General features: G+C 36.0%; 1 protein-coding gene across 1 annotated transcript; it reads left to right on the plus strand.

Annotated features, from left to right (window-relative positions):
- The first annotated feature begins 16,998 nt into the window (after nucleotides 1-16,998).
- LOC108300315 (60S ribosomal protein L26-like) lies at nucleotides 16,999-17,488 on the plus strand. Its single transcript, XM_017523067.2, has one exon. It carries the CDS (start codon nucleotides 17,013-17,015, stop codon nucleotides 17,448-17,450), a length of 438 nt encoding a protein of 145 aa, XP_017378556.1. The 5' UTR covers nucleotides 16,999-17,012; the 3' UTR covers nucleotides 17,451-17,488.
- Nucleotides 17,489-19,072: the final 1,584 nt, after the last annotated feature.

The following is a 19,072-nucleotide window of genomic DNA, read 5'->3' on the forward strand; positions in this document are numbered from 1 at the left end:
TTTATAATCCTTTGGATATATACCCAGTAATGGGATTGCTGGGTCAAATGGAATTTCTATTTCTAGGCCTTGAGGAATCACCACACTGTCTTCCACAATGGTTGAACTAATTTACACTCCCACCAACAGTGTAAAAGTATTCCTATTTCTCCACATCCTCTCCAGCATCTGTTGCTCCATTTGTTTTAATGATCACCATTCTAACTTTCATGAGATGGCATCTCAATGCGGTTTTGATTTGCATTTCTCTAATGACCAGTGATGATGACCATTTTTTCATATGTCTGTTGGCCTCATATATGTCTTCTTTTGAAAAGTGTCTGTTTATGTCCTTCATCCACTTTTGAATGAGTTTGTTTTTTTCTTGTAAACCTGTTTTAGTTCTTGTTAGATTCTGCATATTAGCCCTTTGTCAGATGGGTAGACTGCAAAAATTTTTCCCATTCTGTTGTTTGACAGTTCACTCTAACAATTGTTTCTTTTGCTGTGCAGAAGCTCTGGAGTTTAATTTAGAAATTCTTAATGAATACCTGTCACATAACCCTAAGGCCACAAACCACCAAAAGGATTTTGGAAACTGTTTTTAGGAAGACATACTAGAAGAACAAACGTAGCTAGCCATCATGTCCAGTTATTTCACCGTTTATTATTTTTACCTTATTGTCTACTAAACATAAGTAGAATAAAAACGTATACTCACATATAATACTGAAAACTCAAAAGACACACTGTTCTTATTAAATCAACATATGAAGCTTATTTCCCAAAGACTTACCCAGGTCATGTGAATTTGAATTTGTTTCTATATTTCTAGGAGTTTAATGAGTATTGAATTTATACAAGTACTCATTCATCTCTAAGCCAAATTGAATAGAATGCCACTAACAGATTTTGTAAATTAATTTGGTAATACCATCCAGAGGTAAGAAAATGTTATGCATGTAGAATATACATGTTTAAACGTATATAAACATACAGACAAACACAAAACAAAAATCTTACAGCTTTCAGTCTAAAATTTTAGCCATGAGTTAGATAAAGATACCAAGACAAAACTCACTGGTTTACATGAATACATAACCCTCTTTACTCCACTTTATATTTTTATCTAAATTGTGTTTCTGACAGATGGAACAATTTAACTTCACCTACTCAATAAAAGGCCTAAGGCTTTTTACCAGTATCTGTAGGGGAGACATTTAAGATTTTTCATTTGCCCTAATATATAATCTGATGGAGGCTGTGGACTCAATTTTCTTTTTCCAATTATTAACAGATCTTTTTTCCATCTTTCTCTTTCCAAACTCAGAAAGTTGCTTTTGGGGGTCCAGATTCCCACTAAGGGCAGAGGGACTAAAGTTCAAGTTTCTGGCGGTGCTGAAGTGGGAAGGCAAAAGTCTGGCAGTGTGGATGGGGGGAATAGAGAAGGCAGAGTTTTGAAGGGGACACATCAAACGATTTAAAAGAACTGACGGGACGGTCAAGGGTGGTACAAGGATAAAGGAGTTGTGAAAGCAATGGAAGGGGTAGAAGGGTTAGAGAAGCGCCACTGTCAGGAGATCTTACATTTCCCAAAGAGGCCACTGAAGCTCCATATTATTCTTAGTACAATCATGCTTGCAAGAAAGAAAGCAGAGAGAGTTGGCGGAGCACAGTTCAGCAGGGGCTCTAGAAGGAAGTTTCTAGTCCACTGAGAAGCTCCTATGTTCTTAAGTAATGGTGGCTCTATACTTATGAATAGAGAAGACTGGAACTCTAACCTGGTGTCTGTTCTTGATGAGCACAGGGGTTTTAACCAGCTCTATTTCTGAACTTGGCCAGTTCACCACTCCTTAGGCAACCTGGTAGTCCCTGACTCCTGGGAGGTCACCATATTGATGCCAAACTTAGTGAAGCACCTGATGAGCATAGCTCACTGTAGCCTAGAACTCCTGGGCTGAAGGCCTCCTCCCACTTCAGCCTCCTGAGTAGATGGGACTACAGGCGTGCACCATCACTCACAGTCCAGCCTCTGCTTCTTGCAAAGACTGGTTTAGGATTCTAACTCAACTTCACTTTGCCCAGGACTCTAGTACAGCTTCTTACAAACAGAAAAATCAAGGGCTCTATCTCCATCTTCTGAAATATACTCAAAATGTTAAGAATAGAAATCTGTCCTAAATGTGTGCTTCAAGGGACATCCAGAGCTGACTGGTTCAGAAGTCAGACTCACCAATGGATCCCTGTTTGATCAGTCAGGAGACAAGATAAAGACTTCAAATATGTACATTTGGGGTCCCAAGAGAGAATTTCAGGAGTCCAAAGATGAATCTGATACAATCTATGTCCTGTTACCATAACTGTTAAAGAAAAAAACAGAGCCTGATGGGAGTTAAAGCAGAAAAAACAAATTTTACTCCAACACCATTGCAATAAGGAAAAAGACACCTCATTCTAGAAGTAGGCTCAATTCAAAATACAAGAAAAAGTGGGAATTTATAGCCAAAGAGCAGGATGGAGCTCAGTGGATGGAAAATTATTAAGAGAAAACATCAGGGACAGGAGGACACTCTGGATAAACTGACCTAACAGGATTCTTGCTGAAGACAGGCCAGTGTGATCAGATACCACCTGTAGGATGATGGGGGATGAGAAATTTGGTCAAGTGTCAAGGGTAATTAGACATCAAAGATGGGGCATTTTGACTAAACCTGCATAGTGAGATTGTTGCTAAGTTTGGGCTCTTGGAGGTTACGAGGAGAGGCCTTGTTGGGCTCAGAGAACCCTGCCTAAAGGTTGGTCAGGAATCTTTGTCACCTTCTTAACCCTGGTTATGTTTCCTAACTATTTGCCTCTCTGCTTATCAGAGATCCTCTTTGGGATCTCTTAAATGTTGGTAAATGTGGGGAATGTGGCCTGGTGTAGAATAACAGTATTTACTGGGATTGATTTCGGGACCCTGATCTAATATATCTCAAAGATGGGAACTGGGTTCATAAAGTCCTCCAGAAAACAAAATAAAAAAGCCGTTTTGAGATTAGTTTCATCCTTATTTTGCTTTTTGGGTCTTTTCCTTTGGTATATGCTGCTTTACTTTTTTCTGTAGTCTAGCTTTTTCTTCTTTCTAATAAGTCGCTGCTTGATCCAAAGTTGCAGCCCCAGTCTCTCGGCTACCTTACTTCAAAGTCTTTATCTCAGTTCACATTATTGGAAGAGTATATGATTAGTCTGGACAAACCACAAATTAATCAGTTGCCCATTATTTTTCCAACTCCCTGTGGCTGGCTGAGTGCTCCTAAGATCAGGAAATACAATGCATTTTCTCTTAAGGGAGCTTTGTACAGAAATCACAGCATTATCTGTCTCCTGAAAAAAATATGCATAATTTTCAATGAACAGACAATTATTCTAATTAGACATAAATGCTGTAATCACTGTGAAGTCGCACATGATACACTTTTATTGTTACTTAAAAATTATTTATTTTTATAAAATGATACATACACATAAGGGCAAACAGTATTATATAGTATGGTTCCCTATTTGACCACTCCCAACTTCTACTTTGCCTTTCCTGAGGCAACCAAATTTGACCCTCTAAATGTTTCTTTTGCATTTGTGTCTCTCAAGTAAAATGTATACAGGCTGCTATCAATTTTACATATTGGCAACTGAGTTCCTTTTATGACAAACAAGGGTTAAATTTTCTTATGTCACCAACCTCTGCTTCTCCTCTTCCTTGTACCCAGGATTTACATCTAATTAATTATTTTCATAATTTTGAGTAGAATCAGTATTTGATATTTATGTTATTATGCCTGTGAAAGTGTTCTTCAAAGCTGAGCATTATAGCACACTATGATTAAATTTCCCTTACTGGTTTTTCCTTTTCCTTGAGTAAATAATGACTTTGATTCTGTTTTCTATTGCTCAAGTTTCTTTTTATTCACTCTAAATTTTTGCCACAGCTTCCAATAATCTCTATAAGTAAATTTTCAAAAAGTCAATCTCATCAGGCTCCCCCACTATACCTTTTTTTTGGGAGATATTCCTCCTGGAGACTGTCATTCTTTGTGTTTTTACACTGGCTATTCTCTAGACCAAATGCACATATGTCACATGGAAATAATCTTGCTGCCATCCCTGGAATTTTCTTCACATTTCTTCTGGATTGGATTTCTGATTCCTTAACCTTATAACTTTGTTTTTCATAGATTTACTTTCAGTGATACATATGCTACAGTTGCTTTATCAGGTTAAAAAGGAGAGTACATGGAAGAAATGAAAAAATAGTAGAGCCACTTGAAGAAACAATTTGGTAGTTTCTTATAAAGATATCACATATTTACTATACAACCTAGCAATTCTACTCCAAGATATTTACCCAAAAGAAATATATCCCCAGAAAGACCTGTGCATAAATATTTGTAACAGTTTTGTTCCTAATAGCCAAAAACATAAAACCACCCAAATGTCCATCACCAAGTGAATGAATAAACAGGTAGTGATAATGCCCATATGATAGAATACAGCTCAGCAAAAAGTAGAAATGAGCTACTAACACATGCAGTAAGATAGATGAATTTCAAAAGCATTATACCAGGCGAAAGAAGCCAAACACAAAATGTTTATACGACATTCTAATGAAAGCAAAACCAGAGGGACAGGAATCAGTGTAGCTGTTGCCAAGCGGCTGGGGGTGGGAGAAAAAGACTGACTACTAAATGGCTTGAGAGAACATTTTTGGATGATGGAAAAGTTTTATAATATGAATAGATAGTAGTTATATAATTGTCCAAACTCATCTCAGTGTACACCTTAAAAGGATGAATTTTACTATATGTAAATTATACCTCAATAAATCTGACTATAATAAATAATAATAACGCTACAGGGCCTATTCCAGGGACATGGCAACAATGGCAACATAGCTTTAAAAATTGTTTTGAATTTCTACGTGAAAACAGTCAAAGAAACTAGATAACAATAAAAAACCTGCGGGAAAGTTTTACTACAAAATTCAGGGACAATGTGCCCAAACAGAAGCAAGTGGGGACAAAATTCTAACAATGTCAAGATCTGCATGGGATTGGTGTTTCTGTGGAAACAAGAAGAGGGAGCAACCTCTGACTTACCTAAGAGGAATATCCCCCCAAAATAGCCGACAGCTATTCATCAGAAAGCTTAGCAGGCAAGTTTGAGAAGAGCCAATGAGGCAGGGCTATGCCCTCCACAATTCTGGGGAGAGTGGAAAGGAGAAATTGAAGAGGCTTGAGCAGTCTAGCCCTATGCACTATAAAAACTGACCTGGCAGAATATCCTTCCAGAACAGAGCTCTGTACTGAGGGGAAATGCTCTGAAGAGGAATAAAAACTGATCAGGACTGAGTCAAAAGAGATGAAAACAAAAGCCAGCCTAAAATCTGAGTGGAAACACTGAGCACGTGTGTGAGGCTTTTCAACATTGCAGAAAGACGGCTCGTGGACCAACCACATGGGTTAGTGTCTTTAGTTCTTTTCCCTTGAGTGGATCTGATTTCCTAAAATGTTCTCTGCCAGTCTTCTGCCAGATGGATAAAGGTTTGGCTGTAAGTGTTCTCAGAGTTCAGTGAAGAAACAAGGCTGGAGAATTCAGTCCAACCTACAATATACATCTGGTCACCGTAGCCCATTTTCTGTGGGATAGCAACACTATCATCTGTGTTGGTTGATCTCCATGCCAAAGACCCTCAGTCATACTTTTTCCCGGAAATAAATCCCTTGTTCTCTGACCAGTGGGATAGCGGAGAAGTGGAACTAGAGAGCAAACTGCTTTGCAAACAGTTTCCCTCAGTTTTCCATTTTAGCTTCTCACCCTTCCCTCCTAGCTCACAGACATGTAGTGTTGCCTATTCTTGACTATTTTGATGGTTCTCTGCTTTAAATCTGGGGGATTCTCAAATCTCTACACTGCTGCCTTAGTAGTCTTCTTTCTCAGCTCTGTTCATCGAGTGACCACAGGTTCATCTATTTTGCAGCTTCCACTGACTTTGTATATGTCACAAATTGCCAGGACAATCAATCTCAGTTCCTTTATCCCAGTTGCACAGCTTAATATTCACATATTTCCATGGGATTCTTTCTTATTTATTTGAGTTGACACTCCTAGAAGTGTATCCCTGATCTACCCAATTTGTATGCAGCACACAGTAATTTGCCATAAAAGGGTTGAAGATGTGACACAAAATACAAATCACTTAAATCCTCAGGGTGGGGCATGAAATAGTCTCTAGAGCCCCAAGCCTTTCTTCCTCAGACAGTGGCCCAGGAAGAGCAGACTTGAAAGTATGCCCAAAGTCTCTGTAACAGTGAACTGGAGAAAAATCCAACACTTACTGTTCTGCTACAAGGAAAGAAATCCTGTATCAACTGGACATCCACGTCAGCAGCCACTGTGGATGTGAGGTTCATGAAACTGAAGCATGGTCTATGTTCTATGTGCCCAAAGAATATGGTGTGCAGATCAAAGTCAAGGGCAAAACCACCTGCACGGATATCTGAGGGTTCTGTCCCTTTTCCAATTCAGGTGCATTTCAGAGTCATCCAAGCTAGTAGCTGCATCATATCACTAGCAATGTTATGTGTATTCTACAAATGAAAGATTTACCATTATTTTGAAATTCTTCATTTCAAAAATTTAATTGGACTTGGAATCTATTATAATTATCACAAGAAATGCTATCATTAGAATATTAATGAAAGATCTGTAGAATTCTTCATGTATATAACTTCAATAGTTACAAATTTTTGAATGGTTGTAAAATGTGTTTAAATGATTTGTTCATGTCTGTATAAGCAGATTTTTCTCGATGGTTACTATTAAGAATTTGAAAAGGTTGTAATTTAAAAGTCTTGATAAGGAGCTATGTGTAGCCCTTTCAAGCATAAAACCCAATTTATAAAAGTATTTTTTAAACAGATATAAGCTCAAGTTTCTCATTAAAGGTTTTCAACAACTCTTTTTTGCAAATTTCATATATATTCAGTATCTAAATTTCCTTCTAAACTTTGTACTGTATTACCTTGCATATGAAAACTGTTTTAAATTTTCCCCAAGCTCCATATGAAAGCCTCTGGATCCCTTCAGTTTATCTCAGTGTCTCAGACTGGATCTTCTAGAAACAGAGAATTCCAGGCAGAAGGTTTATTGGAGAATGCCCTCAGGAAATACACCTAAAGGAAGTGAGGATGGAGGCAAGACTGGACAGAGGGAGGAGGTGACTCACATTGCAGTTACAACTGAGGCCTCAGTTTATCCCACCTGGAGCCCTAGAGCTGAATGAACTAGAGTTGTTTAAAATTGAGACGAGGGACTGAGTCGATGTATTTATTCCCCCATCGGTCATTCATTATACCTGCTGGGAGAGGGCATAACCTTGAGTGAGGTACACTGTGAAATGTCAGAAGCCTGCTTCCGCAACAGCTTGGAGATGGGTAAGTCAGCCCTGGGCAGAACACGACAGAATCTGCAGCACGGACTGCTCAGGAAGTGCTGCTGAGTTACCATAGGAATTGAATCAACGTTCATGGGATTGTTTACATGGGCCTACTTTTTCTGAAATACTCTGTACCTCCTGAGTATTATTTCATGTTATGGATAACAACACTATATTTTCATAGCACTTATTCTATAATATTATAAATTAATTTATATGCTATTACTTTTTTTGTGACTCTTATGATGTAAAAATGTGAGATGTTGACAGCTTAATTGTTTTATCACCAGCACCTAGATCACTGACTAGCATATGGTAGCACTCAATAAGTACCTGCTGTGAGTAATAAAATGAATGAATGAATGAAAATGCATTATCTTTTTTCTTATTTTTAAGCTGTGCTTCTTAGCATCTTATTCTGCAATACAATGTGTTTGAATGGAATGGAAATGCCACAAAGCCACTCTCAGTAAGTCCCTTGGACCTCAGAGGAATTCACAGATTCGTGAAAGATCATCTGATGAATTGTCCCGTCCAGGAATTTCCTGTTCACATTTTAAGAAAAATTTTTCTTTAATTTTAACCTACAATTGCTTTAAATTTTTTAAAGTGCTTTTTAAAATTACTAGTCATCTTTTAGAATAGAATTGTCAGTTCTGTAGAAAATGAAGTTCCCCATATATGTAGATTTTCAATGTACTGTACTCTTTTCAACAGTAATTGTTACCTACTGGACTAAATTTAGAACTAAGGAACATAGACTCATATATATTTTCCACCTCTTATCTCTTTCAGGATGTTGCCTTACTCTGATAATTCTCTGATTCTCTTAGTAGAGTTATAAATTTCCCTCTGAATGTTGATAACTTATCTGAAAACTCTGTAGCATGATATATATCTTCTGAGTGGACTTTTGGCTATCAGTCTGTTCAGAAATTATTCCATCTACTTCTGCAGTGTCACTAGGGAGAAATGGCCACAGCAGTGTTTTTCTTCTGGGTTTTAGTCAGATGATCAGAGATAGCTTCTTTCTTAGATTTTAAAATATGTTTCAATTTTTCCACTTATCTCTCCTAATCATCTGATTGGTTATTACTTTCAGATCTTTTTGTTTATTTCATAGTCCATAATACATGTTGAGTTATGGGACTTGTGACACATTTTTGGAATAATTTTTAAATAATGTCCAAGTACAGAAAACATATTTCTTCAAATTAACTGAATATATATTTGTTGACAGTTGAATTATTTTTTCTTCTTTTCTTTAAGCTTTAATCTTCTTGGCTGTGCATCTAAAATGATCACTTATGTACAAATTTTCCTTGGCTCCCTTCAATGCAATTAATTATCTTTCATATGTACTCCTTTTGTTTCTTTTATTTTCAGGGCTTTTGTTTCAAAAATAATCATTCACATTGCCACTGTTTAAACAGTTTAATTTAATCAAAGGTCCAGATAGTAGAGCACCATTTACAAGACTTCTTTATAGGAATCTTAGTGTTTCAATCTTAGTCTTTCTATAAATATATGAATAGAGTTCTTAGAAGGAGCAGCTGGGTTTGTCTCTGTCCTGATTCTAGTTAGATCTCCCCATTCCTGTGTGGGAGCTCTTCTTTAATTTTTATATTTGACAATGATAGTTTGCTTATTTCCAAATGTTAGGGAGAGTTTTCATTCTTAAAACTAGCTCAGTAATCATACTGCATAATAATTACTAACAGTTAATACTACTACATTTTAAGCATCATTTCTACTTTGTAAATCATTCCATTATTTCTTTTAATCTTTCTTATATCCTTACAAAATATTATTACTATCAATTTTACAAATGAGAAAACCAAAATTAGCTTGATTAAGCAATTGTCCATCATGAAACCACCAGTACATGAGGGAAGTGGGCTTTCAACTCTCAGCTTATCTGTGATAATTAACTGCCTCATATACAAGTCCTTTCTTAAAACGATAACTTCCTTCCTCCATTAAATCTCTTAATCCATAATTATATTGGTCTTGTAATTCTTACAACTCTGTTTAAATCTGTGAAAAAGAAAATGCGGTGCAGTAATTGCTGGAATTTGCTTTGACCAGTGCAAATGTCTAAGATGCGAGTGTGATTGGGGGTAGGAAGTAGTTTGGGAGAGAACATTCTAGGGCTGAACACTTTTTGAGAAATGTTCCTACATTACTTTTCCAGATTCCAAGCAAATTTCCCAAGGTAAATAAATTGTTTATTCTTGAGGCTAAGATCGCTGCAGTTTACTAATGTAAATTAACTTTTCAGTTAACCATCTCATGTTCTCTCCGCATGAGTTATTGATTCTTCATTGCTACCACTATCACCACCCTGCTTTAAAAAAAAATCCTGTATTCAATGTCCATTTTCCAACTTGCATGTATTCAAGAGTGACTTTCTCAATGTCTTCCAAATAAGGAGAGTAAATTAACTTTTATTTATTCACAGTGCTCTATGGCAGGGACAGGGGGGAGAATCTATAAGTTCTGCTTGTAATACCCAATATTTTTGGTAAAATAATGACTTCTTTGAAGTTTAAGATAAACGTTAAACACAAGGCTGATATAGTTTGTATATTTGTCCCCACCCAGCGCTCATGTTCTCACCCGAATGCTGGTGATGAGGCCTGGTGGGAGGTGATTAAATCATGGGAACAGATTTCTCATGAATAGTTTAGCACCTGCTTCTTGGTACTGTCCTAGTGATAGTGAGTGAGTTCTCACAAGATCTGCTCACTTAAAAGTGTGTGGCACATTCCCCCTCTCTTTTTTGCCCTGTTCTCACCCTACCATGTGCCTGCCCCCACTTTGCCTTCTGCCACGAATAAAAGCTCCCTGAGGTCACCCCAGAAACAGATGCTGCTATGCTTCCTGTACAACCTGCAGAACTGTGACCCAATTAAACCTCTTTTCTTATAAATTACCCAGTCTCAGGTATTTCTTTATAACAAAGCAAGAATGGCCTAAGACAAAGGCAGAATAATAAATCAAATGAAATGAAACAGAAAAGAAAGAGAATTGAGTATTTTGATTGGGAGTAAGGCCTTTATTAAATTTACCTGGAAAATTAAACAAATGAGAATTGCAAATCACATTAGAAAATGAATTATGCTATCAGATAATTAACATTTATTTTAACATTATAAAATTAATTAATACAGTGTAGTGGTGGCTTAAGAATCTAGGGAAATACAAGGGACAGCTCCAGAACCAATGTTAGAATCTTAATATAATATTTCAAATATCATAAATCCATAGGAAAGGATGTATTATTTCTAACATTGTGCTTGGAAAACTATTTATTTTTTAAAAAAGGCCAATTACCAGTTTATGTTACATTCAAAATATATAGAAGCTTGATTGAAAGTTTAAAAATAACAACTGAAACTGTAACATACGTGTGAATATTTACTGCATGCAATTGGAAGATTTTCTAAGCATAAAATCATTGTAATACGTCATGAAGACTATATATTTACTTCATAAATAAAAATTTTAAATTTTCATATCTCAAACCCATTAAAACTTTCTATACTATTTAAAAGTTTATTTCTCTTTATATATAAAAAATTAAGCAAAATGGCCAAATTTATGAATAAATATTTTATAGAAGTTATATAATTAACTAATAGACATATGGAAAAAATCCCACTCATGATTAATTAGATAAGTGCAAATAAAGGAATACCAGCCTGTCATAATAGCCTATAAATTGGCAGCAAGAAAACTAAGGTATTGGCTATTGCCACTTCAAGCATACAGTCCTCACAAGGTAGTAAGTCAGATATCTGACAAACAAATTAGGTTTTACGTATTTGCCAAAGAATAATGAAAACAGGAAGAAGTAGATACTTCTGGTTTATATAATTATTGAATCTACATCTCCACTGTTTCTTTGGATGGAACAAGGGCAATTTCAAGACAGTCAGGACCCATTTGGGGCACAGAGACCTTACCAAACATGAAACTTTGGAATATAGGTGGCAACTATTTACAGATTCTATGTACATTATATCTACCTACACATATATACACATATATATACACACATATATGTGTATATATATGTGTATACCTATATGTATATATACACATATGTGTATGTCATATATATTTATATATACCTATATAAAATAGATAATCTAAAAGCAATCACTGCTTAAGATTCATTAATGCCTGTGAGTCCTAATATTTCACAAAAGTATGCAAAGGTTAAAAATGTATAGTGTTGGTCAGAACTGACATAGTAAATATCCTTATTATTAGAATAAAAATTATCATACTTGAACTCATGCATGGTTTTTCTTTACAATTACAATAGAAACATAATCCTGCCTCATGAATTTAGTTTTTTTTTTTTTTAGCTTCTTTTTACCTTTTATTTGAGCCACAGAAATACAAAATGAATACTATGTGTATGTTTTGATGATTACTTTCCCAGGTTGTATTTTCACTAGAATTTTTTGTTCCAAGTCATTTAATGAATTTCATAAGAATGAGTCTGTTCAAAATGAGATGTCTTGGATTATAAGCATATTGTGCATGTACTTGGGGAAAAAAGAAAAAGACAAAAGAGAGAAATATTTTTCAAAAAAACAGATGAGTAACTTAGCATAGCCAAAGGGCAGCAACATCTGATGTGGTGACAGGCTTTGCAAGCTTCCTGTATTAATGGAGTTTCCATAGCAGCCACCACCTCACATGATAGTTCAAAATAATTTGTAATTGCCAAGAACTTTTAAAGGGAAACACACCCAACTCTGGTATATTTTAGAAAATCAACTAAATGTTTGTGAATCTAGATACATGCTATGTCTAGCTCACAGGATCAGTGAGTGATATATGTCAGCATGCTTTGGAAAGTGAAAAATGCCATAGAAATGCAGAGTATAATTACTTTACAGAATCATCTGCTGTTATAACTAGAAGACATGTTAGAGACCACCATGTCCCAGCCTCTTATTTCACAAATGAAGCAAAATTCATTAAACTTGTCCACAGGACCATGTCAGGAGAGTGACAAGGCCTTTACGAGAGCTTGGGTCATGTATCTTTATGTCTAATGCCCTTTATCCCCTTTCTATGCCTGTGGTCAGCTACTGTTCTGCGATCCACCACGCCCTTTCCTCTGATCCACCACAATAGTACCCTGATCACTCCAGTCTTCAGGGGACACAGAAGTGCACCGATCAGGCTCCCTACCTGGCCATATAAAACTTCAGGTTTATCTTTTTCACAGCTGGGAGTCTTACTACTAATCCCACATTGAGTCTCAATCATACTCTTTTTCTAAGTTCTTCCAGTCTTTTCAGTGATTGAGAATAATCTCTGATATAGCCAGAATTTTTAATAGGAATCTCAAGAGTCTAAAAGTGTCTAAGCAGTATGTAAATCAAATAGGGGAGAAAATCTGTCTCCTGAACGAGTTATCATCTGAGTACTCTTAATTTAAATAATATCACATTAATAGTCAATTTTAAATGTATATGGTTTATTGGGGGGGTTCTTTTCTTTACAGATCTAACTTAATTATCAAATAAAGGTCTCTTCAGGGAGGCGGTGTTATCCCCATTTTGCTGATGAAAAGAACTGATTTTCATAGATAATAATTAACCTTTCCATTGTGACACTAATATTGAAGCCAGGATTTAAGTTACATTTTGGTTTTGCTCTTTTTAATTAGCTGTTTTTTCCATTATTCAATGATGTCTACACATCAGAAAATGACTTTGTTTCAATCTTGCTCATAGGCCTCATGTCATGTGCATATGTGGACTAGAATGGAATAATCCTGACACAGAGATTGAATTCTTAGAGATAATCCTGAGATTCTCTGACCTGTTGGAACTTGGCTTCTCTGCCCATTTCATCTGACTTTAGCTGCAAACCTCAGTTTCTGTCTTCATCTTTTCTCCTACATTTGACACTCAGTTGCTTAACGCTTGGCTGTAACACTGATTCCTGATGACCACCTCGGTTTAATTCTACCAGCCCGGTGGACAGGCCTCACCTAGCCTGTCCAGATCTGGTTAAATAAATGCCACTAAATCCCTGCCTCCAACAGCTCACCCTTGATCAAGCATTGTCTAATCCTAGTTGACAAATTCATCTAGAGCAGAAGGGCCACTGTAGAGTTTCTGTTATTTGTTTTTCTGGAGCCACGAAAACTTTTGAGGGACAGACATCTATTGTATCTCTTTTTCTAGGGTTCCATACTCATAGAATGATTAAATAATAGGGTAAGTTCAGAAAGTTATCTGGATCACCTGGACCAAGCCCCTTGGTTGACTACGAAGCAGCCTAGGGGACGATAAGAAGGGACACTGAAATGCAAAAGTGAAGAGCTGAATGCAGAGGCTAGTTGATTTACATGTCATATGTATCATCTAATATACCACTTTTTAAATTGGTTCACATTTGCTCTTCCCTCTAGTATGTGAACTCCAGAAAGAAGTGATCTATTTCATCACTAAGGTATACCTGTTACCTAGCACTGCCTAACTTTTAGGCAATGTTCAATGATATATATGCTGAATGAATAAAGAAGAATACCCTTTGCAAGAAAGTACATGAAAGATAATTAAAAGTAGACTTGCTGGTTTAGAAATACAGCTTAATTACATTCAGTTTCTACTTCTTTATATGAGGCCACTGTCTCTTCTTATCCCTGCCCATTGGAATTAATTTTACTTGTTTGTTGAAAAGAAAATAAAACAGAGTTGGGACTTCTGATTTAAGGGAGAGAGCCTGCTAAAAGATAGGGTAAAAATGAAATAACATCATACATCTCAAATTATTAGCTTATCCATTGCAGAAAATTAGCAAATGAATCTTTTTAACAGTAATAGTTTCAATTAAGGCAGAACATTTGAAAACCAATAAATGTCTAAGTCCCAGGCAGTAATATGGCTTTACAATAATTTCTTTCAATTTCTAATTTAAAAAAATGTCTTTTTGTTCTTCAAGTAAAGTAAACTAAAATTAAAATGAGTACATGAACACCACTAGGTAAGACTAAGCTTAAAAATTTAATAAAATCAGTGGCTCAAGCCTGTAATCCCAGAACTTTGGGAAGCCAAGGAGGGTGGATCACCTGAGGTCAGGAGCTTGAGACCAGGATGACCAGTATGGTGAAACACCATCTCTACTAAAAATACAGAAATTAGCTGGTGGTAGTTACCGGGAAACTGAGAGAGGAGAATTGCTTGAATCCAGGAGGCAGAGGTTGCAGTGAGCCAAGATCATGCCACTGTACTCCAGCCTGGGTGACAGAGTGACATTCTACCTCAAAAAAAAAAAAATTTAATGAAGTTGAAAATAAGTTAAACAGCAGTAAAAGAAATCTGAAGATGTTATCTCACCTCCTGATACAATTGCTGCTAAGTCAGACTTTGTAAGATCTTTGAATGAAACGTGCTGCCAGGTTTCTATGTTATGAGTTCTAGATTACTAGCTCTATTATCTGAAGCCTGTCTGGAAGATAGACAGATAGATGGATAGACATTAATTTATTCCTGTTGCAAAGTAAGAATGGTTTACTCTGTTTTATACTTAAAAAGCAAACAAAGAGCTGGTTACCACTCTTTGTAACTATTCATATGCTAATGTTTTACACATGGTAGAAATCAACAGTGATTTATTCTCACAAGTATTTTAATTTCTTGCAATTTGTGAAACTTCCGATAGTAGGTAATACTCTGATATTGTAGGATATAGTACAAATATTGGCATCACTAAACTATAAAACATTATGATGACCTTGTCTACTTTGTAAATGGCTTTTTCATTATAGGTCTGCATCTACAAACTCCCACCTCCTCCCCTTTTTACTTCCCCCATACTCTATTCTTTTACCACCACTACCAACCCTTGTCAGGAAGATCTTATACTAGACTACCTCTTATAAGAAGTATTAGCACTTAAATTATAGATGTGGAAAGATCTTCCTGAGATCATCAACCTCCTCATTTTATATGTAATGTTTTTGGGACCTAGAAGACATCAGATCACCCAACTGGTTTTGTGACAAAGTCCTGACTAGTTCTCAATCTAATTCCTTTTTATTCTAATTTTTAAATTAATTACATTTATACAAATCAGTTTTTAGTTTGTTCACTCTTGCTGTTAGCTTTTTCTCTTTCTATGAAGAATATATGAAGATATCAATGTTGAACAAAGTTCACAAATAAATCATCCTGTGTCTAGTTAGCCTGATGCCATCTTGCCCAAAAGTATCATCACTGAAAGAAATCATATCAACCCTGTCAATCCATAAAGACAGGAATAGTTATTCAAATAAACTTGGCATGTCTTGGCAAATCACTCAAATGTTATGAATACATCCAAGAATGCTTTGGCAGAGAGAGCAGGATTTAAATCTGCAGCCATTTCAGAGTCTATTGCAAACAATAATCATCTGATATTTAAATTTCTTGAACTTTAAATAGTCTTATCTAATGCTGCTGCCTGGACTCCATTCTTCATGCTGTCAGACAAACTACATTCTTCAGGCAGTAACATATACCAAGGGTGAGATGCTTCTCAGTCTCTGAATCTCGTAAGTGTTCATTACATGTTGATTACCGATTAAACCATTGAACAGGAGGAGTAGTGGTAAAGGGGTATGATCGCTGGAGTTGACCTGGATCCTGTTTCCCTTTTACTAGTTTTATAAATTGGACAAGTAATTTCTCCATCCTTAGTTTCTTTATCTTTAAAAAGAAGCTAATTATACCTCAGAGGATTGTTGCAAGGATTAAATGAGATATTGCAGGCAAAGTGCTAAGCTAACACCTGGCATGGGGGAGACCTCAATAGATGTTAGCTATTATACTTAATTCATCAATTTTTTTTTCTTAGATGTGAAATGAACTGCAGAGAGCACAGTTTTACAAGCACAGCTTGAGCCTGAGTTCTAGCTGCTGCCCAGTTGTGTGACCTCAGCCAAGTAAGTTAACACTCCTGTTACTGTTTCCTCATAGTGAAAATAATCTCATATACCTTATGATGTGTTGTGAGGTTTAGATGAGTCAGTAAATACAAAGCAGTAATAACAGTAATTGACATACTTAGCACACCGTAAACATTTGTTATTATTCTGGATCATAAGTAAAAAAAAAGTAGTCAGAAATATTCCATTCCACAGCCTTACTTGAACGAGAAATAAAAAGTTTTGCCAGCCGTTTTCAGTATTCTTTGAAACAAAGTATTATATCATTTTCCTTTACCCAATAGCTATGATTCTCTTTAACAGGAAATGGTATGAGATGAGAATATCTATAAATTACATATTTTTTTCAAAGTCTACTGTTGAATTACTGTTTTGGCTTTTCCAGCATTGTGTTAGATTAGTGAAATTCCCACCCAAGTGCTCCGTCGATTTGTGAGTTTGTAAGTAGAAGAGAATTAATTACATTAGAAAAGAGTACAGATGTCAACATTGGTGTTATATGAGCTGCAGTTCTGCTAGGCAGAATGTATCAGGCATCTTGGTTAACAAATCCTTACAACAAAGGTTAAGATACTCGACCTAAGCGGAAGCTGCCAAATGAAGTTCAATCCCTTTGTGACTTCCGACCGAAGCAAGAATCGTAAAAGGCATTTCAATGCACCTTCCCACATTCGCAGGAAGATTATGTCCTCTCCTCTTTCTAAAGAGCTGAGACAGAAGTACAACCTGCGATCCATGCCCATCCGAAAGGATGATGAAGTTCAGGTTGTACGAGGACACTATAAAGGTCAGGAGATTGGCAAAGGAGTCCAGGTTTACAGGAAGAAACACGTAATCTACATTGAACAGGTACAGCGGGAAAAGGCTAATGGCACAACTGTCCACGTAGGCATTCACCCCAGCAAGGTGGTTATCACTAGGCTAAAACTGGGCGAAGACTGCAAAAAGATCCTTGAACGGAAAGCCAAAGCTCGCCAAGTAGGAAAGGAAAAGGGCAAATACAAGGAAGAAACAATCGAGAAGATGCAGGAATAAAGTAATCTTATATACAAGCTTTGATTAAAACTTGAAACGAAGAAAAAAAAAAAAGATGCTCTGGGCCACTAAAAGCAACAGGAAGCTGTTGATGTAATGCAGATTGGAGTAAGAATGAGGAAAGAAAACAACATCCCTCAGAAATCTAGTTTTTACCTTGCCCTTAACCTTTTCTGCAAGGATACTTCTTTTTTTAGGCTATATCAGATCAAATGTACATGTGTGTACAAGGAATAAATAATTTTACAAATATCTTAAAGGAAAGTTTAAAAGGAAAAATCTATAGCCCTGCTCTTTCTGTTGACAAATTTTTTTTTCCTTCTTTTTGTTTTCCCATTTGCCTAGGTTGTGGTTTGTTATAATATTAAAGTTAAAATGTATATGCAAGGTTGTATCATGGTTTTTACTCTTAAAATACCAAATTTTTACATAACATATTTTGACAAATAGCAGTAATACATCCCTTGTCTTTGTGTAAAGCATGGCTCTTTTCAGTTATTTTATGAATTTTCTGATGTAACTGTTTCTGAAAGACAGGGAAACTGCTTATTTAAATATATTGAGTCCCTTGCACCTTGGATATTATTCAAACTTTTCCTGTAGGACTGACAGGAAAGCTGAGACCTTATGTATACACTGTATTACAGGCAGGCAAGACAGAAAAAAAAATGAAAAAAAAGAAAACAAGACCAGCAATAAAGTAAATGGGAATTATAAATATTTTCTATTTATAATTGTCATTGCTACCCAGGCTGTCTTACCCAAAATATTTTCCTCCTAGTCCCAAGTAGTAGGAACCTTACTTTGTCTTTCAAAGTAGAGGCAAAATATGCTCATTATTTAGAGTAACCAGCAATTAGTTAGTTACACACAGTCTATACCCATCCTACTGCACTGCCTGTGTGTTTCTCTGTCACATGATGTCTTGATGTATATATATATTAAGAAAATCTCCCCTGTTCTCTACTGGCAGATGTGAGGACACCTACATTTTGCAGGTTGGAGAATATAAAATTGATAATAAAAGTAAAAATATAAATGAGGTCATATACTAACAGTAATAAAGTACATCAAAGGAAATAGTTATTACAGTCAGGAGGAATGTTCTATAAGGAGTTTTCTCCATGAAGAAATAATTATACCAAGATTGTATATCCATTCTTTTATGAGTAAAGAGAGTAGCGAGTAAAATTTAGAGAAACCTCAAAGAATGCAAAATCATAGCAACAGGTTGTCAAGTAATTATCATTGAATATTTTACGCTGTATGATCTACATGCCGTCAAATATTTCAGTATAGGTATGTGTGCATACCTACATGTTCATGAATAGAATGAGACATGCACACACTCTAATCAGCTCCTTGAGACAATGACAATCTGTGATAGAGCCTGGCCTAACATATTGAGTGAAGTCAGTAATTGTTTCCTACTTCATATGTTTCCAGGGCAGTCTTTGAGCCATTTTTAGATAGATACTGTTTACTAAGGTTCCCCACTCTTAAAGACAGAGAGCAAGTGGTATGCTAACCTGGAATATATGCCCATAGACTCCAAATTGTCTGTCATTTAACTCTATTTTATTGTAGCTAAAATGATTTGGAGATATAACAGATCTCCAAAC

The sequence above is a fragment of the Cebus imitator genome, unplaced genomic scaffold (genome assembly GCF_001604975.1).
Source record: "Cebus imitator isolate Cc_AM_T3 unplaced genomic scaffold, Cebus_imitator-1.0 Scaffold26, whole genome shotgun sequence".
NCBI classification, from domain to species: Eukaryota; Metazoa; Chordata; class Mammalia; order Primates; family Cebidae; genus Cebus; species Cebus imitator.